At 47.4% G+C, this 22,886-nt stretch overlaps 2 protein-coding genes across 3 annotated transcripts; one reads left to right on the top strand and one right to left on the bottom strand.

Moving 5' to 3' along the window:
* Nucleotides 1–787: 787 nt before the first annotated feature.
* M6PR (mannose-6-phosphate receptor, cation dependent) lies at nucleotides 788–6,353 on the top strand. The gene is made up of 7 exons (XM_039699653.1): nucleotides 788–972; nucleotides 2,383–2,553; nucleotides 2,744–2,916; nucleotides 3,007–3,116; nucleotides 3,317–3,447; nucleotides 3,946–4,072; nucleotides 4,613–6,353. Exons 1-7 carry the CDS (start codon nucleotides 908–910, stop codon nucleotides 4,733–4,735), a joined length of 900 nt encoding a protein of 299 aa, XP_039555587.1. The 5' UTR covers nucleotides 788–907; the 3' UTR covers nucleotides 4,736–6,353.
* Nucleotides 6,354–6,697: 344 nt separating this feature from the next.
* PHC1 (polyhomeotic homolog 1) lies at nucleotides 6,698–22,531 on the bottom strand. 2 transcript variants are annotated; one of them, XM_039699651.1, is made up of 16 exons: nucleotides 22,455–22,531; nucleotides 20,668–20,829; nucleotides 19,966–20,076; nucleotides 18,712–18,789; nucleotides 18,184–18,225; nucleotides 17,825–17,974; nucleotides 16,775–16,930; nucleotides 15,371–15,869; nucleotides 14,297–15,054; nucleotides 12,462–12,609; nucleotides 12,161–12,369; nucleotides 11,457–11,574; nucleotides 10,779–10,887; nucleotides 9,952–10,102; nucleotides 9,199–9,430; nucleotides 6,698–8,901 (listed from the first exon to the last, which is right to left on the bottom strand). In XM_039699651.1, exons 2-16 carry the CDS (start codon nucleotides 20,779–20,781, stop codon nucleotides 8,747–8,749), a joined length of 3,030 nt encoding a protein of 1,009 aa, XP_039555585.1. In that variant the 5' UTR covers nucleotides 20,782–20,829; nucleotides 22,455–22,531; the 3' UTR covers nucleotides 6,698–8,746. The 2 variants fall into 2 exon arrangements, with proteins under 2 accessions (XP_039555585.1, XP_039555586.1); XM_039699652.1 differs by lacking the exon at nucleotides 18,184–18,225 and having other exon boundaries at nucleotides 22,455–22,530.
* Nucleotides 22,532–22,886: the final 355 nt, after the last annotated feature.

The raw sequence follows: 22,886 nt of genomic DNA, 5'->3' as shown, positions 1-22,886 counted from the left end.
CTTTATTCCAAAGTACAAGAACAAAACAAATCATGGAGAGAATCCACCAGCGGCACAAAGTGGGGACAAAATCAGAAGGATCAAGGCCACAAAACAGTTTAGTGAGGTAGTCGAGACACCTTGCTCCTGCAACACAAAGTCACTCTGCAGGTACCTGGTGGGGATGGCCAAGCCCAGCGACAGAGGGACTGCTACCGCCTCCGGCAGCGGCAGCGAGGGGAGGCTGATGCCGAGAAGCCCTTCGTCCCCGCTGATGCAGCCACCTGCCTGCTGCTACTCCGGACCTGTGTGGAGGACAGGCTCTCCCCCACAGGAGAGAAGAGAGCGCGACTGCAGCGAGGGACAGTCACAGACACCTTGGTGAGCTGATCTGCAGCCTGGAGCCCCCCGATCCCGATCCCGATCCCGATCCCGATCCCGATCCCGATCCCGATCCCGATCCCGATCCCGATCCTGATCCCGATCCCGATCCTGATCCCGATCCCGATCCCGCGGGGCTGGTGCCCGCTGTTCCCCGCCTCATCGGCATGCCGAGAGCGGCTCGCTCGAGCTCCGCGCCGTGAGGGCTCCTCCTCTCTGCCCGCCCTCGTCGTTCATTGGCAGAAAGGCGAGCGGGGGCGGGCCTACGCGCTGAATCTCATAGTCTATTGGCTGATAGAGAGGAAGTGGGCGTGCCCCGGTGCGCCACCCGGCCCTGCCCGCCTTTCCTCCGCCGCGCATCATTCGCTCCGAAGCGCTCCTGGGCGGGCGATCCCGGCCGCTCCCGCGTTCCCATTGGTGCCGGGCTCCAGTTCCGCCACGCTCTTCCCGGCTTCCGGCTGGCGGGGCGGGCGAGGGAGCCGGTCGGGACGCGAAGGAGGAGGCCGGTGCCGCCCGTGCCTGTGGTCCCCGTGCCGTCCAGCATGGGATGCGCGTGAGCCGCGGGTCTCTGTTCCCTGTGCGCGGCGGCTCCCGGTCCCGGGGCGGCCGCAGGTGGGTGCGCGGGGCTGCCGAGGTGGGCAGCGGGCACGGCGAGGCCGCGGGGCGAAGCCGCGCTCCGTCCCGGGCGGGTCTGGGGCAGCGGCCCCGGCTGGAGGAGCCCGGTCGGGCCGCTCCCAGCGAAGCGCAGCAAGATCCCGGGAGAAGCCGTGCCTGGGGCTGAGGGCAGGTCCTGCTCTTGGCCTCGGGAGAGAGCAGTCACGAGCCCTCGTGTCACGGGCTTCCTCATTTCGGTGACCGCGCACTGGAAGCGATTGCCCGTGGAGGCTGTGGAGTCTCCCTCACTGGAGATATTCCAGAACCGCCTGCACACAATCCTGTGCCATGTGCTCTAGGACGACCCTGCTTGAGCAGGGAAGTTGGAGCGAGTGACCCACTTTGGTCCCTTCCAGCCTTAGCCGTTCCGTGATTTCTGCGTTCCTAACCTTCTTTTGGTGCCCCATGGCGAGCAGAGCCCGCCTCAGCAGCTGTGAGCCGTGGGGCTCTGGGGACATCGCTGGGTTCGCTCGGAAGGGCTCTGTGCCCGCCTGCAGCCAGGTGCTGTTTAATGGAGGGCCTGCCTTCCAGCAGCGACTGGAGCTGTACCGAAATCTGCGGCACAAGAAGCAGAGGGGAATCTGTTGCACTGCTTTCTTTGGCTGGTGCTATCATTGAACGTTTCATATGTGATGTGAACGTTTCACGTTTTAGCGTGAACCTGAAGGGCAAATCTTATAGATTATTATTACTGTTGTTGTTATTATTATTGCTATTATTATTAATTATTACTGTTACTTCATTACTGCCTTGTTGATTGGATCTTACATAGGATGCCTTGCTTTCCTTCTTCCCTGGTGGAAACTGTTCTGTGAAGATGCCGTTTAGCATTATTAATGTCTTTCAGATTTTCAGCTAAAGGAGTACTGGAAAGATCATTATAAAGATTAAGGCACTTGAACGAACAGGGCCTGACTAATCACGGTGGCTCTTCCCTATGAGCTCTTTACATGAGAGCTGTGAAGATGATTGATTAGAGGTCTCATAAATAATTTTCTGCTGACTGGCTTCTCAGTGCAACACCATAACAAACAGTGGATTATGCCTGAAATTTACTCCAGCGTTCAGTCTGCTGGACTCTGCTCTGGCAGCTAATTAATGTGCTCAGCAGCACAACTTTTTGTGGTCTCGAGGCAAATGCAGAAGAGAGCCCCAAATCAGCCCAGTGAATTGTCTTTGGCTGCGCAAGAGATTCAGATTTAGTCTCTTGTGAACCATGAGTTGTTTCTAGATTTCAGCTTCTCCTTTTTGCAGTCAGGACTGAGGAAGTGGCTAATCATTGACTCCGTGACCCTGAAGTTAGTTTGCAGGGGGCTGAAACTAATCCTTTGTGAAGTTAATCCTGTGTTCTCTGTGGCATGTGTGCAGGATGTCACCACCTTGCCATACCTCTGCCTTGCTGCTGGTCTTGGTGGCCCTGGCTGTAGTGGGGGCCGAGCAGTCAGAAGAGAGGAGCTGTGATGTGGTTGGTGATGAGAGCAGTGAGTCACAGATGGAGAGAGCCCTGCTGAAGAAACTGGAGCCCCTGAGCCACATGAGGTACAGCACAACACCCTGCAGGCCTCGGGGCTGCACAGTGGGCCAAGGGGAAGGGAGGAATGGGTCAGGCTGCAGAATGGTCTCCTCCTGTTAGTAAGGTCTCTGACTGGCTTCCTGGTCTAAAGTGCCACTGCTCTGAGTGTTCTTTGTAATCTAATGGGCTGTCTTTTCTGTCTTCTCCCTGCTGCAGGTTTAACATAACTGTGGAGAAGGGCAAAACAGAAAACTACATCTACCATTTCAGGGTGTGCAGGGAGGTCAACAGCACCTCGCACGACTTCGGTGGCCTGGTGCAAACAGACAGGCAGAATGGAAAGACCACAGTGATAGGAAGAATCAATGAAACCCAGGTGTTCAATGGAAGTATGATTCCACTCAATACTTGGCTTACTCAGTAGCTGCCTTTTGCCTCCTGATCTGGATTTGTAGCCTGTGTTGTTTCTCTCCTGGCAGGTGACTGGATCATGCTGATTTATAAAGGAGGTGATTCATACGGCAGCCACTGCAGTGGTGAGAAGAGGCGAGCTGTGATAATGATTTCTTGCAAGCGGGGAGTGACAGCGGTGAGTGACACCTGGGGTGAGAGAGCACCAGGGGGCTGCCAGACCAATGGCTGGTTCTGAGCAGAGGGGTTTTGGGGGGACAGTGAGCTGGCCTCCAGTGTCTGGTGCCCAACTGCACCAACAGTGATAAAACTGTCTCCTGGTGACCTTCAGTGTGCGTGGACATGTTTTCACATGACTTCACTTCTCCCAAATTGCAGAGTTCATTCAGCATTATATCTGAAGAGCGGGAAAAGGAGCAGGAGTGTTTCTACCTCTTTGAAATGGACAGCAGTGTAGCTTGTCCAGCTGAGAACTCCCACCTCAGTGCTGGCTCCATTCTACTGATCACGTGAGTCATTTGAAGAGCTGTTTGTGCCTGAGTCATAATCTCCAGTGCTATTTAGAAACGTAGCAAATGCCGTAGTAAGACTAAATTACTGCAGTAACTTTCCCACAGCCACCATTAGATGTTACTATGCCTCTGAGCTTTTTGGTCAAAAGCTCTTGCTCAGGGCATGATGCTAGGCTGGTTTGTTCCCAGTAAACATCTTCCTGGATGGCTCTTTGCCAGAGCAGGGAACTCAGACCAGGAGTCTTGACCCATTTTCTGTGTTTGTGCTTAGAGGCACTACTTCAGATAATGCTGCTAAAAGATTTATACAAGCAGATTGATAACTTGGGGACCTTTTATGGTCTGGTTTCTGTTTACAGCTCTCTTCTTGAGTGGTGCTAGCATTGTTCCAATGCTAATGTAAGGCAGGTAACTGGCTCGGAAGAGATTTTCTGTAGGATTTCCTCAGCTTTGATTTTCCTTTTTTTTTTTTTTTTTTTAAATTCTGCCTTTTAGGTTTGTGTCACTGATTGCAGTCTACATCATTGGTGGGTTCCTCTACCAGCGCCTCATTGTGGGAGCAAAGGGCATGGAGCAGATTCCTCACTTTGCCTTCTGGCAAGATCTGGGCAATTTGGTGGCAGTGAGTAAAAATTTTTATGTATTCTCAGCCTAGCCCATGTTAGGAGAAAAAGGATTGACTCTGTGGTTTGGGTAGACCTACCACCAGGGCAGAGTACTTTGAAGCACAAGAAGAGGGCATCTGTTTCCTTTGTCTTGAGTATGCCATTTTTTAATCCTTGCTGAGACCAACTCCTTGTCTCTTTCCTGCAACTGCTCTATAACAAACTAGAACATGAGCTCCTCAGGAGTTAACACTTCCCAGGTAGAAATGTTCACCTGGGGACTGTGAAATGCTTATTTCTGACTGTGAAATCGTTCCTTGGTCATTGTAGGCAGTGCTATTTATCCTTCGTACTTGCCTTGGCCTGATGTTGCTGCACAACTGTCCAGAGCTTTTAGAGTAGGATGGTTTTTTTCCCCAGGTTTTGGGGAGATGTTTCAGGTAGCACAAGGATAGGCATAATCTCTTAGCAAAAGAGAAATCACAGGAACTGCTTTGGTTTGGATGCTGAGTCAGTTGCAAACAGTCTGATGCTGGTGCTGTGTCCTGTGCTCGTAGGATGGCTGTGACTTTGTGTGCCGATCCAAGCCTCGGAACGCGCCAGCCGCCTACCGTGGTGTGGGGGATGACCAGCTGGGAGAAGAGTCAGAAGAACGGGATGACCACTTGCTGCCCATGTGACAGGCTTTCCACACCAAGATCTTTTCTCCCCATCTTCCCAGTGCTTGTTTAGCCAGGTGCCTCCCAGCCAGTTCTCCTTCTCTCACTTCTGATTTTCTTTACACTGTTTGCTTCCGCTGTCTCCGGTGTGTCAAGTCCCATGGATGCCTCTGGATGTGAACAGCACTGGTTCCTAATGGCATGTCTTATAAATATAATGCTGGGTTGGGTTTCAAAAGTGCAGCAGAGCTCAGGGGAGAAGTGTTGACAGTTGAGCAGGAAAAAGCAATATGAGTTGCTCAGTTCAGCACTGAGCAGGAATGGGAGATGAATCACTAAGAGGAAAAAAGGGGCATGGATGGGTGCAGAAAGGGAAAAAGGCTATGGGTTAAAACAGCTGACACTGTAAAAGGGATATTCTGTGTCTTTTTTTTTTTTTCCCTAGGGTTTACAGGATCTGTAAGACACTGGAATTATTTTTCATTGAATGCATTTTCAGCTTTGCTAGCTTCTGCACTGTTATACAATTTCTGCCAGCATAACTGGCACAGATCTGTGCCAGACTCTGGGGGTGAAGAGGCATTCGCACCTCTGCAATCTTTTGTTTCCCTAATGACAGTGGTGTGAACTTCTGAACAGTTTTCTTTCAACAGCTGTAAAGGGATGCATGCCATCCTCTCAGACTGGAGAGGGGCAATGCTGAAAAACCATAGGAGTTCAATGGAGTCAAAATATTGACTTCAGTCAAAGTATTGACTCAGTCTTCTCAATCGCTGGAAAGCAAAAGGAAAAGATGTGCTGCTAAGGAAAAAGAACATTTGCCGAAACTGACAGTGACATTGAGACAAAATGAGACAGGTAGCTGCCACTTCAGTTCTGACACAGGCTTCCTGAGGTGACTGCCCACACACCTCAGTCACTGTCAGCATTGTGATTTCACGCTCCCCAGAAGTTCCATGTTTTGCAGAGGCTTTTCCTACGAAGCCGTCAGAATTTATTTTTATATCAAAGAAACCATGGAAGTCCTGGCTAAGAATGCTAACACAGAAGTGCATAAGGGATCCTTACATGGTCAGCTTTTATAAATCACTGTCCCCTTAAGCACAGTGCAGGCATCTTAAGACACTTGCCCTGCGCAGATGGTACTCAGTATACTGCCACTGGCTGGGAGTGAGAAAGACCTTCTCTTTGGGCCCTGGTGAAAAGCAGGTACACTGGAGTTGTAGACTTAATGGGAACCTTCAGGAACTTCACACCTTGATTCTAAATTGCTTTTTGTTTGAGAGGCTAGACTCCAGCAATCCCATTCTACCCTACTGTGTGGACTGGCTGAGAACTGCCCTCTGTCTGGGGTTCAGAGACTGAATAAGCCACCACTGTGTTAACAGCAGAGTACAGACAAGGGTCATGCATTTTTAAGACGTTGAGAGAAAAGGGGTGGCCCTGCTTTCTTTCTGGGTTTGGAGTGGGCAAGCAATTCCTGCTTTCTCTGAGTTTTGTTACAGTCTCTCTTTCTCATAACGGGAAAAATAAGAAGTCAGTAAGTCCTTTACTGTTTTCATGGTGGTGTCTAAGGTAATTTTTTTTGTACAAAACACAACTTTCAAAAATAAAAAAAATAAAGTGACCAAAAAACCTGGTGAAGTGTTGTGCTGATGTAGCAAGACCTTGCTTTGGTGCCAGAGCACCTTTATTCTCACCCAAAAGTAAAGGGTCCTTAGTGTGTGGTGCCTGGTGCCTGAACTCTTTCCAGTAATGAACATGTTTTTGTTAGTTCATGGTTTTTGTTGCCGCCACCTCGTTTCACTCCAGGTCCTCTCAGGCCTGTGAGGGAAGGCTATCCACATCTTTCAAAGCTGAAACTTACGGATGGATGGATTATGCTCTGTATTTTTCTGCAGAAATGACAGGCAAAAGTAACTTAGTGATGAGATTTGTACTTTCCAAACACTTGGGGGTTAAAAAGCAGCCAGACCTGCAAAGCCTGATCAAGCATTTTTTATTAAGAACACTGAACATGAAATGAAGAAGTGAAGCCTTCCCATTTGACTGAAATAAAATCCAGTCCTCAGGAGTAGCTGGTAACGGTGGCAGGCTACGTGTCTGCCTACCCTGCCAAGGGTCAAACTAAGCAGGAGTTGTACCACACCTAGTTTGCTAAGGATAAAATGGTTTAAGGGCAGCCTTCTCTGCTCACTGCTGATTCTAACGTCCCCCTCCCCTGTCCCGAGATTACATCAGACCAAACTGTGGTACCAGGGTGCAAGCAAGCACCAGCAGCTTCCTTTGGGCTCATTTGCATTCACAAAGCCTTAGTCTTCTCACATGAAAAAGGATGTCAGAAAAGTGAGATTCAGCAGCACAGTTAAGACTAGGAAGCTGCTGCCACATTTTATCCATCTACTAAGCACTTTCCTTCCTCTTTTTTCTAACATGGGTCAATAAAGAACCCATTTTAGATCTCTAATGTTTTCCTACCTATGCTATAAGGCTTTCTGCCATGCCACTACAGCTTTCCTGCAACAGCAGGTGCTTAACAGAAAACACTCTTATGTTTCACTCAAATATTCACGTGAAACTTCTGAAAACAGAAAAGCTGAGATACATGCTTTGTAATGCCATCTTGCTTTCAGGTATTTGGCTCTAGAGGGCACTTACCTCTTCGCAGTCTAACTCCTTCAGGTGTTTTGCCTGTTTGTTTGAAGCAGAGGTGCTTGTGAGAATAACTTTGCCCAGGTTTTCACCTTTGGCAATTTGGCTACAAAACTGCAGAATACCACATTTGGTCCTTAAAAAAATAAAACAACCAAAGAACTCCTAAGCAAACCTGGAGGGGCTGAGTAAAAGAAAACCAGCCTGTAACATAAATTCTACCCTTTCAAAATGAGAAGTCATATTAAAAGATCAGTATTCAGTACTTATAGGGTGTGTGTTTGGTTTCTTGTAACTGAGAAATACTTGTTTTACAACACAACAAAAAACAAAAACAACCAAACAAAAAACCAAACAAAAATAAAAAACCACAACGCCTGAGGCAAGCAGTACAATCCTGTCAGCCTAAATTTTGTCCTGTAAGCTCTCCCAAGGATAACGAAGACAGACATGAAAAACAAAGAATACAAACAGGAAAGAAAACACACAAAACAAAACCCAGCCCATTTAATGAAGAGTCTTGGTGCTTCTGGAGACTGCTTTGGATCTGTAAAGTATACTCTAACACAATGGGAAGACAAACCTCGTGCTGCAAGGTTCCCTAATGTAAAACAATCCCCTCCCCTTTTAGTTTCCCATCACTTTGTCATAAGTACTCAGGAAAAATCCTCTGACTGGTTCTGAGAGGAGCACCTGGAGTGAATAGCTGCCACAACACTTTAGCTTTACTGTCTCCTGTAGACATGCAGAGTGAAGACAAGACAGCTCCTATTGCCACAGGCCTTCAAGTTTGGTATGCATGCTGGAATGGCTATTAAACCCAGTTCATGAGCAGCCTAAGTATTTTTAAAAGTGGAATAGCAGCAGCCCCTTTTGCTCAAATTCTTGTTTGTCACCTCTGTCACTTGCAATGTGCTATTTCCTCTTCATAAAAGCCAAGCACAGGTGCTCCCACTGTCCATGTGGGGCCAGCTCTTCCTATGCCTTGAGTTCTGGCAATGATACTCAAAGCTAAGATCTAGCAGACCTGCTGTGGCAGAAAGGGTTGAGGGCAATTCCCTTTCAGAAGTCTTTTAAGACAGAAAGAAATCCCCTTAACATCTTTATGTGGTGTATACAGGGGAGGCATATTCAAAATGAGGAAGAAGGAAAGTTGTTTAAAGGCCCCAGGTGGCAGGTTTTCCTCAACCTTGTAGCACCATTAAGAGACCAAGAGATGGGCTTGTGCCTGGCAGTTTCAGTCAGTTAAATTCCTTCTCATTCTTCTTGAATGCAAGACCACAGGGGACTGTCCCATTCTTCCCTGCCCCAGCAGGAATCTCCAAAACTGGCAGCTGCTCTGGAGTCAGAGCAGAAGTGAGACCTCTGGCTTCAGAGTTCTTAGGTCTCCTTGAGGACATTGATTTTGGCACAGATTTTGAGAGCTGGTCCCAGCTTGATGTTCATGGCACTCATGAGATGTTCCTCCTTCAGAAGCAACAGGGCCTGACCATCAATTTCCTGTGACCGAAATTCCTCAGCAATTTCCTGGCACCCTGTGAAGCAAACAAAAAAAAAAAGCAGTGAGAAACACATGTGCATTGGGCACTCCCCTCATTCCTCCTGCATATCTGGCAGGTACAGAATAGCAAACTAAGACTCTAACCAACCCTTTTCCCCACTCTAGTCCACAGTCTCCTTCAGCATACAGGCTACTTGAGAAATAAATCTTGAGAATCCATCTCCATGATCTACTCCAATTCAGAAACATGTTCAAAAGCAGTAGGCACCACTGAGCCCAATCTCCCCATGCTACTGGATCACAGGAGTGCAGGAGAGGATCTTAACTTCACCTTGCAATGATGCAATGAACTCGTACACTTCCTCCACACTCCAACGACTAGGATTGCTGGACAGGAAGACTGGATTGATGCCATGTAGATCTGAGGTAGGGGGAGCCATATTAGAGTTTGTCACGTCCCTCTCTCCATGACTGGCCCTTACTGACAGGGGTCCTGGAGATGTAGGGGACAAAGCTTCATCATAGCTGGAGTTATCAGAGCCTCGACTCGAGTCTTCCTGGCCCTACAAGCCCAGAAGAAAGAAAAAAAAATAAAAGGGGTTTTATAAGAAACTCACAATGACAAGCTGCAAAACTAGACATTGGGAGCAGCAGAAGTTGTCCCAACAGTCTGGAACAACTATCCCAGGCTGCTGGTCCAGGGGCACCTGACACAAGAGTTCCCTCTCTTCCTCACATCAGAACTGAGGCTCATTCAACTCATCTATTGCCCAATTCAAGTCATTCATGTGAAAGACTGCTAATCAAATGGGACAAGTGGATTGCTTTCTGCCAAGGCTGTCAGCTGGTCTCACTCACTGAGACCTTCAAGATGCACACAGGAGCGAACACAGAGCTCACAGAACAAGTACAAATGTGAACACACTTCCTGCAGTCCATGAGGGATTAGAGCAGCTCCCCGTGTCTTGTGTAACAACTGTGTCAGCATGGCAGATCCTGCACGACTGCATCCACTGTGACAAAGCGGTACAGCCAGAAGGGACAAACCCTACACAGACCTGCCTTGACAGGTGCGTGTCCTTACCCTGTGGCGTTTGCCCTGGATCTTTGTTCGAGCGATTTCGGAGCTGCTGCGCCGTGGTCCCCGTCGGCGCACACGGGCATAGTTGGCTTCCTGGAATTCCTTCATCTTCTTTCTCTGAAGCCGAAACTGATGGCTGCAGCTGACATTGTACCTCAAGTAAGCAGAAGCACAGCAGTAGTTAGAAAGCAGCACGTATCTAAACCAACTACTTCTCCTTGCTCTAGATGGGGATAAGACTCCTCTTTACCATCAAGTTCTGTTCCTCCTCCTTCTAAGACTTCCCCTTGGAAGGAGCCAGTCCAGACTTCTGACACAAGCAATATTTGGACACCAGAGTCTCGATCTAACATCTGAAGGGTCAATTAAGTAATTCCCCTAAGGGAAAAAAGACCCATAACAAGCACTCTGCTATCAACAAGAGGCAACAATGACTAGTCTAACTTTTCCCCGTTTTTTTCCCCCAATGCTCCCTTGTGTCTTTGTCTAGCACCAATGCATGAGACAGCTACCAGTACGCATTTATTTAGTCAGTCAAATGCACATTTCTCTGAAGAGAGGTTCTTTACAGCCCCAGAATTTTCCACTTCCCAGTACATTTTCTGAGCAAGCCAGAAATCCTGTTTATACTCAGCATCACATCCAGCTCTGCAGACCTAGAAGCATTTACAAATCATTTAGAGTGGTAAAGGATCTCTGTGGCCAGTACATGCCACAGAGGCAGGATCAGATGTACTGGCAGATGTCACACTACTTGGAGAAAGGGCACATGCCCAGTTCCAGCAAACATGTAGTCACAGATGACAGCAAGATGTAATATTCCTTATTACCTTTTAGCACAGGTCATGGAACAAAACCTCTTGGAGCCACGGAACTGGCTTGCTGGGGCATACTTCCCACAATATTCACACTTCAACAAATTTGCCTTCTTGTCAAGCTCTAGTGAGATACAGAGACACACATCAGTTGGTGATCTGAACACAAGCATATCACACACCCAATGATTCCCCATTCCACTGCTCTCCTTCTGAGCCGACTGATGCCAAGCACTATTTTCTGCTGAATCTAGTAAGTAGTTACTTGGGGAAGCAACTGGGAAAAGAGAAGCACAAGCTCTGCTAATTAGGACTCCAGGATATCAAACAGAGCAGTTTTTTTGTCCTGGTCAGTACCTCTTAATGGAAAAAACAGCATATTCCTCACATCCTACAAGGCTGTGGAGGAAATCTCCATCACTCTGCTCTGTCCACACATCCTTCATAGCCTACAGTCATTAAAGACAGGTACAGTTCAGAACCTCCTGCTTACTACTGACACAGGAAGTGTTAAATCATATTCACAACAAAAAAAGCATTGTCAGTCTTCTGGCACTCAAAAAAAGTGAGATCTTAGTTCCATAGGCCAAATCTCCAAGGAGCTGGCAGGAAGAGATACAAGTCCATTAAGCTAGTAATACAGAGCAGAAACTTCCAGTAACACTAGCTAGTCCTCCTGGTCTTGAAACTCACCCATGGAAGCACTATCCTCTCCCAGAGAATTGCTGGACAGGTTTTCATTCTGACCAGAAGGAGCCTCTCCTCCCTGCAGTGGTTTCTCAGATTCTTTCAGCAGCTGAGAACAACCCACCTGGATAGGGAGAGAATGAGTAGGACCCACCAATAAAGGATTCCCTGTGTCCACCACCCTCTGCCAAGGTACGTGCCGCTCAAAATTCAACTCAGAAGAATCTCTGCCTAATAGGGAAGAAGAGATGCTGAAAAAAGTCATTACTGCTTCCTGACTCACAGGCTTGGTTGTTCACTTAAAGACACCCAAGCACTATCTGCCTTGAATAATGTCCAATTCCATGTAGCTCTATTTCCCCTTCTTTACTTCAACTTTACTTGCTGCCTGCTCAAAATGCATCTTTCCCTCATGGAGAAGAAAGCCTCCTTGCAATTCCTGCATTAATTACTGCTTTGGTGACAACTGGAGTAAGCAGTTGCTGCAACACTTGTTTTACTCCTTCAAACTCCTTCTCTTTAATGACACCTCTAATGCCTTGCTTCATTCATGACACCGCCCTCCCTTCGCTTCCTCTTTACTGTCTGTATCTCAGGCTAAAAATGCAGAATTGGAACATGGAGAAAGATACTTCTATGCAAAGATGGAAGCCCACCACCCTCCCAAGAAAGTGCTACACCTCCTTCCCCCACAACAAAAAAATCCCTACTGGAAAGGGCTCTGCTCCCTCCTGGATGACAAAGCCTTCAATGATGTGTGTGAGGATCTGAGGCTTGACAATGGCTTGAGGAGGTTTGGAGTCTCCCATCTGACGTGACACCAATGCCAGGTTTGGGGTGGAAGCAGAGGTGGGGGTTGCCGAGACTCCTTCACTTGCCATGGCATTTGGGGTTGCAATGGCAGCGGTATCAGAATTATCTGGAAAGTTAACAGCACAGGAGTGAGCTAACTTTGCTCTACCTACTTCAGGTCATTAGCACACACAGGCAGAGCTCTCCTTTGTACCTCACCTCCAAGGGCACTCTTCTCCTCCATGTTTTTGGGGCTCTCTGTTACGGGAGAGGACCTGGCAGGCAGGACTGTGGTGACACTGGCCGGCTCCTCCTTCTCTTCCTCTGACTCTGCCTTGCGCTTTACTGCCAAGGTCTGAGATTTGCCCTGCATGAATAAAGCAGAATATGTAAGCAGATAGAAAACCTCCAAAGCGATGAACAAGCCAGATTAAAAAAAAAAAGGAAAAAAAAACCCAAAACCCAAATAAAGAAAAAAAAAAAAAAAAAAAAAAAAAAAAAAAAAAAAAAAAAAAAAAGGCATCCTGCTCAATCATATCTGATTTCCAGCCTGGTTTCTTCTGGAGATGCCTCTAGCTCCCTCAGTACATATCTCTGCTTGGGAGTATTTGCCTAGCAAGGAACAAAGCTTGAGGAGACCCACTACTACGCCACAGACTAGGATCTGATGCCCCAAGTCATGTTGATACACTGGTATAAGACCAAGACACTGTGTGAACCTCAAAGGATTACTGCAGGAAGAAATGGAATGGCATTCACCCAGCAGTTTCCAAACAGGTTTTTTGGATAAATCAGATCAGTTTCAATGAAGAGTCAAAAGAGTTGGGGACACACACTCACCAGGAGCAGAACTGACCCCCCCTGCTCTAAAAATCAAGACAAATCCTGTGACACCTTCCTGAAGAAGCAGACAGAGTTTAGAAAGAGTCTCAGCAACTGGCTAAGGAGGTGCTCAAGGCAAGGTTGGATGGAGCAACCTAGTTCACCAAAAGGTGTCCCTGCCCATGGCAGGAGTGTTGCAATTACACAATCTTTAGGATTCTTTTTTACTCCAATTATTTATGATTCCATGATCTGAGCTGGTAAAGTGCTGTTGTCTCAGGGATTTAGGTGGGCCCTAGCTGCACAATTCACAACAGCATGGACAAGGCCCATGGAATTTGAGCCTTCCTCTGCATAGCCTGTTGCTAGGGAGTCCTCTGAGGCCTAGAGTCAGTGGCTGGTACTACACACCAAGGAATCTATAACCCAGAAATATCCACACTGGAACAGTTAATGAAAAACTGCAGCCTGTGGGAAAGACCTACACTGGAGAAAGACTTTATGAAGGACTGTATCCTTTGTGAAGGACTGTATCTCATGGGAGGGATTCCCCCATGCTAAAGCAAGGGAAAAGCATGAGGGAGAGACAAAACCTTATGAGCTGACCACAGATCCCATTTCCTGTCCTCCTGAACCATTTAGGGGGAGGAGGTAGAAGAGTCAGGAGTGAAGTTGAGCCTGTGAAGAAGGGGGGAGGTGTTTTTTGTATTTGTGCTTATTTTCAATTATCCTATACTAAATTGGCAGTAAATGATTTCTAAAAGCTGAGTCTATTTTGCCCATGATGGTCATTGGAAAGTGATCTCCACATCCTTATCTCAAGCCACAAGCTTTTCACTGTATTTTTCTCCTCCTCTCATGTTGTCAAGAGAGAGCGATGGAGCAACTTGGTGGTCACCCAGGAACCAGCCAAGGTGAACCAAACCCCATTGTAAAATGGGATACTCAGTATGTGATGTGGACAGCCACCCCAGCTGGGGCAGGCTCTGAGTTTCAACTATCAACTTCATGCAAGCCGTTGAATGATAACGTGGAAAAGAAATGCTTGTAGTCAGTAACCCCAGGGGCTGGATTAGAATTAGTGTTTTTGAGGGTAAAAAAGTCTCCATATCCCTTTCCCCAAACCCTTTACCCATCCCATCCCACTGACCTGGGCCTGGACTGCGATTGGTGTCCTAGGAATGAACAAAGAGAATCCATATGCTATTCTCCTTCTCAATGGTATCACTTACTGGCAACTGGACAGACTGCATGTAGAATGCTGCTGGCATCTGAGCCACAACTGGAGAGGAAGCTGGGCTCTTCACCATGTGGGCTGTGCCTTGAACTTGTGCCAAATTCACCCCGGTGTTGAGAGGGGGAGCTTCCTGTGAGGATGCTGGAGCTGAAGATGATGATGGGGAAGCAGCATGGGTTTGGGAAACAGGCTGGACCACAGCTGGCATTCCCCGGGATGTCGGCACCGCTGCAGCAATCTGAGCCAAGCCCAGAGCTTGGGCTTGGCCTGAGCCCTGCTGCCGAGTGCCCACTACCTGCACTGGGATGTGTGGTGGAGGCTGCTGTGTTGCTGACATTTTGGCAGGCCCAAGCTGAGGGGGTTTGATGGGGGTGACCAGAGATTTTGACTGGATGGGAATGGGTGACTTGGTGGCTGGCTGGCACGGACTGTCCTGCTGGAGCTGTAAATGCGGTGGCTGGGACTGCAACATAGGCTGCACCACAAGGGTCTGTGCCTGCTGCTGGTTTTGAGGGGGAGCCTGCTGCTGCGGAGCTTGCTGCTGCTGCTGCTGGGTCAGAGATGCTGCTTGCTGCTGTTGCTGCTGTTGAGCCAGCTGGAGATGGGTGGCTGTGTGGAGGAGTTGGGACTGGCGGTGCTGGAACTGCTGCTGGTGATGAATGGCTATCTGCTGCTGGATCACCACCTGCTTCTGCAGATGGATCTGCTGCTGCTGTTGAATCAGTGAGTGTGGCTGGATTTGTGTATATGTTGCTATACAAAAACAGAGTAAGAAAAACAGAGCACAAAAGTTAGCAACAGCGCAGCTGGGAACAACAACAAAAATAAGGCAGCCACTGCACTGATTTGAGACAGTAAACTCCAAACTAATCGACAGCTTACTTGCAGAGGACATGAGGGATTAAATCAACCTCTTGTGCTAATAGAAAGGGATAACCCCTTGAGACAAGTCTCTCGGAGGACCAAAGTTGGGAGAGGTGTTGGAAAACCTTTTATCACCAGGCTTCCGAATTTCATTCTTGTGAAGACCCAATGACTTTGAAGAGAAAAAAACAGATGACTTTTTTACCTGAGCTGATCAGCGTCTGGCTGGGTGCTGGTGTAGCGGTCCTGGTGAGGTTCATGCCCACCGTTTGCTGTCCAGCACTGTCTGCGTCACCCTTCTTTGCAGCTGCGTTCTCCGTCTCTGTCTGGCTCCCCTGGCTGACAGTCACGGCCTGGGCAGCCGCCACCGGCAACGGCTGAACCACGCCAGTGCCTTTCCTCTGGCAACTGCCAGCAGCACCTGCTGAGGAGCTCTGGCTCAGTCCCATTGGGGGCTGGCTCCCACCGGTGGCCACCACACCCCCGGAGACACCATTGCTGCCCGCTGCTCCCTGGCTCAGGTTGAGGGACTGGCTTGCCCCGCTGGAGGAGGCCTGCGCCACCGCCATGGTCTGGCCCGTGCTGGCGGCCTGCGATAAGCCCGAAGCCTGGGAGCTTCCTGGCAGGGCTGTCTTCTGAGCAGAGCCTTGGAGCTGGGCGTTAGTGGCAGAGGTCTGCTGGCTCCTCACAGCCAAGTTCTGCACCTAGAGACACACACACCAAACAGAATCCATGCGCTTTATATGCGGTACTTGCCAGGAGTGTGACAGAGCACATGTAAGCAACAACACACTCTGCTGGGATGCAGGCTGAGTTGATACTTCAGGTCTTGTGTGAGGAGCTGCTAACACTGCAGGGCAGAGCTCAGCACGGCCCCTACCCAAGAAGCACATTATGCTGAACTCTGTCCTGCCCAATCTCTGATGGAAATTAAAGATCTCATGGCACTTTGTGAACAGGATCTGGGAACACAGTCTTTCTCCAGGGCATGGGACAGACTTCAGACCTGTCTGCCATACCCTGGGCATGGGTAGTTCAGCACCGCTCTAGAAGCACTGAGTTACCCTTTAAAGAGCATTCATTCATTTTCAATTTTTGTCCCATCTGACTGCCTCAGGCCCCCCCAGGCCACAGATCTACTCGTGGCCCACACCCTTTCCAATTTCACTCTGCATTTTGGTGCTTCCATCCTCTGTTATTAACTTCTACTCCAAATGCCACGTTATCTCCAAAATTTGATCACAGCTGATTTTTCTTCAAAAAAATTGCTTCAGACAAGTCTTTGGCATCATCACAACAATGAACTAGCTGCATGAAGGAATAGCACCTCTGGCAAAGACTCTTAATTGTAGTGTGACTGAAAACTGTATGTAGAACTCAAGAGTTCTTTTCACACAGTCACAGCCAAGAAACTGTGAAGATGGGATTGATCCAGTTGTGCTCACCTCAGAAATTTTAAGCAGAAATTAATTTAATCTCTGGAGGCAGAAAGCAAACATGAAAACGTGGTGGCAAAATCTCCTGCCTGCACAGGGGCAAGGGCTGGTGATAAAATAGCTCTAATCTGCTATACAGGGACAGCTTGAGACAAGGGAGGAGGGTCACTGACCTGGTCTGTGTCTGCATGGACCCCAGGAGACTGAGTGGGTGGTACCTCCTGCTGGACAGCAGCCACAGCCCCATTGGGCATCAGGATGAGCTGGGAGGCGAGAGGCACATTGCGGCCCAAGGTCCGGTTCACCTGCAACAGGTTCCCCAGCTGCGGCTGTTGAGGATCGGGTGATGTGCAGTGAAAGGAATGGAGGGAGAAGAGAGAAAGGAAGACAAAAAAACCACAAGCAAACAGATCATAAAGGAACACTAGGCCGCAATGTCACACATTGCAAAACTACCAACCCTCCCTGCACTGCAACACTAAACATAACCCTCCAAAGCAGGAAACTGGGAACAGTTTCCTTATGGAAACAAGCACTCTTCTATCTAACACAGGCCTGGGCTAACTCCCACAGACTGCCCAAGGCTGTGTATCTAGAACTGGTTGAACAACAGTGATACAAAACATACACCCAAGATTACTGCTGCTTGAAAAGAAGGGGATTACAATCTGTACCTGAAGTCAACTGGAAAACAGAAAACATTTTGCAAGTAGGTACCCAAACCCCAGACTTGACTACATAGTCAAGCCTAATGCTTTCTACCTAGCTGCACTTCAAAGCAATTAAAAGGGTGACATTTGTTCACATTGATTTATTTGTCCAGGCTTCCTTGAATTCTGACTTACATCCCTGAGCTGAGCAAGCAGTGCAGGAGTAATTTACTATGTATCTGTTCCAGCATGGAACCAAAAGAGCAGCTTTATTTCTGTGAGCTACATTCAAGTCTAGGACATGTATTTCACATTTACACTCTAGTAAGAAGTGCTATGGAACCTTTAACATCTACACAGGGTAGAGACACACATTGTTAACATTCTCGAAGGCTGAGCCCAGAATCAAACTTGTGGTTTCAGGGATGAGTTTCCCCATGCAATTTTAAAACATACTGCGACATCCTTAAAGCTAGGTTAGTCTGCAGGTGCTGGTAAACCCAAGCAGTGAAACTCTGCAGTGGCTGCTAAGTGGGGCTCATGGTCAGGCACATTTTGATGCACATCTCTTACCCGCAGGTACATCTGAGCCTGTGACTGGTTGAGAGGTGGTGAGGTGGTGTTCCCGAGGAGCACAGACTGTGTCAGTGTGGTGGCGCTCGGGGAGCTCACGCTCTGGGACCGACTGATCAGCTGAGCAGCTGAGGTGGTGGCAAGGTTGATCTTAGAAGAGAAAAAAAGTTTCAAATCACATATGAAGAGATGGAGGCCAAGAAATAAGTACAAATACGCTTAGTGGGGTACAGTCAGAACAGACATTTTACAGTTTTTTCCTGTATCCCACAGGGGACCAAGAAGAAGAAAGTTCTTGTCTTAGAGGACTTGTCCTACAGGCTACACAATCTATATTAGCCAGAGCCCTGGATACTGACCTCATTTGTATGCTGAGCTTGAGAATCACTGTTAGCATGCAACTGCAATAAGAGAGCCAAAAAAATACATCATTTCCTCCACCCTCCCAAGTAAAGGCAAAAAACCCACAAAACCTTCTCTACCAACTCATCTACTCTCTGAGCAAATCCAAGCTCCTCAACACTCGCTATAAAACCAGATATCCTCTCATTCAACAAACTACTGCTCAACCTAAAACAAAAGCTGCTCACGACTCTACTTTCTTACAAGTCCTGATCCTTTTCTAATCCATGACAATGTATCCCCAAAGCCTCAACAAACAGAGATCCATGTCTACCTTTCCAGCTAAGAGGCGCCACCCACACAAAAACCTTATCTGGTTTCTTCAAGCTCCACCAATAACAACAGTATCCCAAATCCTCAAAGCTGTCTGCATCTTGTTGATTCCCACGATTCTTAGAAGCTGTGTGTATCCTAAAAGACATGGAGGAGCCAGAACAAGGTGGGGAGGGAGGTTTTGATGGATGTGAGGGAGCAGTTTTACTTACAGAAGCCTGGGTGGTGGTGGTCTGTTGCGAGGTGCTAGTGTTGGGGGAGCTGGCCTGTCTACTGGCTGCAATTGTAGCCTGCAGGAATGATTGGCAGAGAAATGAATGCCTGAACAAACTTTTCAATCCAGCCTAATTACTTGGCTCTGTTAGAACACCTAGTCCCTTACCCTCAGAGTGCATGACCTCCAGTCCTTCCACCCATGGGTGCATGCACTACTCTTGCCCAGCCTGTTGTACTACACAGTGCAACCCCATGCTGGAATCCACTTATCACCCAGACGTTCCCCACAATATTAGCAATTTGTTGGGCTAATTAGGCAGCTTAGTAGCAATGCAGTGATAGCACTCCAAGTAACAAAATTCAGATTAGAGAGCATATGGTTTGTGAAGAACATAAATATTGATAGATTTATTTCCCCCTCTCTGATGCCAGGGGAATTTCCCTGCAAGAGTTTAGTCAGTTTTGTAAGTAAAATTTGTGCAAAACTGAGGGGAGGATTTTATTTCCTCTATACTCTAAGACTGCAGTCAGGGATTTTGAGAACAATGACATCCTGGACTAATTGCCAAAGAGTACAGCTACTGAGGTATTGTTACATAAAAAGAATGCATTCATGTCACACATAATCAATTTTGAACTGATGATTAAGTCTAGTAGGTAAGCAAAGTTGATAAGATTAAAAAAAACAAACATTCAACATTTATATATTATAAAATATATTTATTTATATTAATCTGTATAGGTGTCAATTAGAGACAGCCTCCTGGTTGGACAGGTTTACCCTCCTGCTGGTAAAGAAAACATGGCTACTAAGTTCCAAGACAGAAATTTCAGAGAATGCTGCCTGACATTTCATGCAAACACAAATGTTTATGCTCACAGAAGCAACTACCCACTGATCCCTTTAATACAGTTTTTAAGCACTATTGCATCCACTGCTGATTTAACCACCCATCTTTCAGTTAAAGAAGGTGCAGGGGGTAGTAATAGGCCTCTGAAGTGCAAGTTCCTTGATGGTGATGCCAAATTTTATCTTCCCCTGCTCTGTAGCCAAAAAAAAAAATTAATCCTTGCTTCAGGCTTCCAGCTGACTGGCTGTTTGTATTACCTCTAAACAATGTGTTTAGGGACTCATTGTCTCATCAGGGATCAGGATGACTCGGTGCACAAGGCACTGTATAAAAACACAACGTCTGGATCTTCCCCAGAGAATGATCTATCTCCTCTCCTTCTGCCTCTTGGCAACTCACCTGCTGGACAGCAGCCAGGCTGTGAAGTTGGGCACTGTTAAACTGCTGCTGGAGCATAAACTGATGGAAGTACTGGGCTGCATTGGGCTGTCTCTGGAGTGCCTGCAGGGCCTAGATAAAGAAGAAAATTCGATTGGCAAAAACAGCATGCCGTTGAAATGTGATTGAAGAGAGCAGTGACGAAGTAAGTAAGCCATGAGAACATCCCTAGAGCACATGAAGAAGCAGGCACCAGATTAACACATGCAAATCCATAGTACAGTTACAAATTTGGTGGCACAAGGAATCACAGGTGTATTCCAGGACAGTGGGAATCACACTTGCAAGATTTTAATAAACTTCAGGAATCTGGGGACGTACATGCTCACACAGGCAGACAAGTGTAATTTGTGTAAGGAAGGCATAGAGGAACTGAGATGACAAACTGATTTGCTCTAGAACAGCAGGCTAAAACCAATCTATTGGATCACAGTACAGATTAAATCTAGGAGGCTGGACAACAAAGGAGTAACCTATAAAACACAAAGCCTCAGGCTACAAGTACTAAACATCAGGCCTAGCATAAGAATTTCTAAATCTGAAAAGATGACAGTCCTCTAAGCAGGGTCTCACCTTGACACACAACAATGCAGAGGAACACAAAAGGGCTCACCACCACCTTCCAGTGATGCACTGCCATCCCAGAGCACACCCATGTCTCACCTGTACTGCCTGTCGCTCATAAAGAGACATCTGCGAGATCTGAGGCCGGGTGCTTCCTCCAGAACTGGAGCTCCCGCTGGTGGAGTTGGAGTTCTGCTCACTTTCGGTCTCCATGGTGACAGGATCCCAGGAGCTCAGGCTGAGATGGACTCCAGATCTACACTGAAAGAATTGGAAACTAAGTCAGGCTGCAGAAAGAACCAAACTGTATTTGACTACATTACACAGCTTTTGTACTAGAATATTTCAATACCAGTCTCCTTTTACATCTTTGCTACACTGCAGGGTCCAGGGAAGCTGGGGTTCTAAAACCATCCAGAAATCTTACTCACAGTTTAAATCTTTTACTACCACCATCAGAAAGGTAATGTGCATGTTCTCATACTTTTATTGCCATGCTATAGCTGCAAGCTGCAACTACATTCCTGAACTCTTAAAAAGGTAGTGGAATGAAGAAGCAGCTGCAGCTCACTGAAACAATTCTGGTTACAGACCTGACCGCCTCTCTTTTCAATAGAGACTAGCAAACTGAGGCAAATTGCACTGTGCTTCCAGTCCTCCAATGCACTTTGGCAATTTCTGATCCTCTCTTCCTCCAGTCCCTCAGCTCCAATGCCCTACTGACACCAACTGAGTCCCTCTTTCTCTCAATTTAGCCCCCAGGCCTCGACTCTTTCTTCTTCTGATCACACAAACTTTCCAGCTACTTGTTGCTCCCAACAGATCTTAACTTGAATATTAGATTAGAAGCTGGTATCTGTGGTGGCAAGTTCCTTTTAGGAGGAACAGAGTCAGAAACAGAGTGGACAAAGTGTTCACTGGCAACACTTGTGAGGCAAAAGCTGCTGAAGAGGTCATGAAGAACCAGGGAGACCTTCCAGCAGCAGCAGCGTGAATTGCAGTGCATTGCAGCACTGAGAAAGGACTGGAGAAGGCTTTCATCAGGTAAGAGGAAGAGAAGTGAGACTGAAGAGAGTGCTTAGCAGAAGAGTAGCACATTGAGATGATCAGGGAGTTTCCTGCAACAAGAAACATGAGCTACACAGGGAGCAGGAGGGGCTAGAGTCAGAAAAGGGAGAAAAATTGAAACAGAATTCCACTGGAACAAAAGAAAACCAACCTGACTGTTTAGAAAGTTAAAACTCCATGTAAGATTTTTAAAAAATTATTTCTGGTTAAGTCTTATTATCGCCAAAACAGCCTATTTGTTTCCAAAGTACCAGCTGGTTCCTCTGTAGCATATCTGAGACCTCTAAATGAGACCCCTGTAAATGAGCTTCCAGGAGCCAGAGCACCAGCACAGCCCCTATATCTAATCTTTCAAATCCAGAGATTCTGAGCTTTACAACCTTCACCAAACATTTTCCTGGTGTATAAGCAAACAGACCCGTGCAGCAGAAAAGGGGGCGCAACAACGCTCTCAGCCAGACAACTTTTTAAATTCTGAAATGGTGCTAAGGGTAGCAGATGACTTCAAAACAGGACAACAGCATTAACTCTGCAGAGGATGGGTGGCTAAATCAGGGAACTGCTGCTCCTCAAAATCTGAAAAATTCTTTTAACTGGCAAGCAGAGTGCTGCTGGTCCAGTCTGGTCTTCCAAAAACATCTTCACCTCTGCCCTCAAGCCCTGCCCAGGCATCTCCCTGCTGATGCAAAACTGGCTTCCTGCACTGCTTCAGCAGTGGCCACCTTCTCCTCAGCTGAGACACACTTCATCCTAACTGGCCACTACTGTCTTCAGGCACAATCCTATTTCAGCTAGAAACAGCTTGTCAATAAACCTACCTAGAATATAAAAGCTCTTGGAGAAACAACTGCCTTAAAAATCTTCCCCAGAGAGGAAAAATTAAGTGAAGCCTGAAAATAAACACTGAGAAGAGAGAGAATACAGACTTTCTGATGAATGAAACAGTGGTGGATAAATACTTTGAGTGGGGTTAAAATGCACATGAAGCTACACACACTGCACCAAGTTCTCCAGTAGCCCAGATGCCATTAGGAGATAATTTATGTTGTCCCACCTCAACTTCTCAATGCAGATCCTCCTCCTTCACCTCGCTTCTGGTGCTCCTTAGATCAACTTGGTAGCTACAGAAAAGGTACCCTAAAACCCTATTTTCTGACAGATCACTGAGCTGAATTACCTTACTTGTGATGCCACAAGTGCCTGTGAGAGAGGAAAGGATGTAACTGATGTTCACCTTAGCTACAGCAAAC

This window comes from Passer montanus, unplaced genomic scaffold (genome assembly GCF_014805655.1).
Source record: "Passer montanus isolate IOZ18808 unplaced genomic scaffold, ASM1480565v1 scaffold137, whole genome shotgun sequence".
NCBI lineage: Eukaryota > Metazoa > Chordata > Aves > Passeriformes > Passeridae > Passer > Passer montanus.
The sequence above is the reverse complement of the archived record's forward strand: the minus strand, read 5'-3'. Positions and strand labels throughout refer to the sequence as shown.

Coding starts and splice junctions, on each gene's coding strand:
- PHC1 (XM_039699651.1), bottom strand. CDS start 20,781: ATGGAGACCGAAAGTGAGCAGAACTCCAACTCCACCAGCGGGAGCTCC. Junction 10,888..11,456: donor AGAGGATAGTGCTTCCATGG/GTGAGTTTCAAG, acceptor GTATCTCACTAG/AGCTTGACAAGAAGGCAAAT. Junction 10,103..10,778: donor TCCATGACCTGTGCTAAAAG/GTAATAAGGAAT, acceptor TGCTTACTTGAG/GTACAATGTCAGCTGCAGCC.
- M6PR (XM_039699653.1), top strand. CDS start 908: ATGCGCGTGAGCCGCGGGTCTCTGTTCCCTGTGCGCGGCGGCTCCCGG. Junction 2,554..2,743: donor GAGCCCCTGAGCCACATGAG/GTACAGCACAAC, acceptor TCCCTGCTGCAG/GTTTAACATAACTGTGGAGA. Junction 4,073..4,612: donor ATCTGGGCAATTTGGTGGCA/GTGAGTAAAAAT, acceptor CTGTGCTCGTAG/GATGGCTGTGACTTTGTGTG.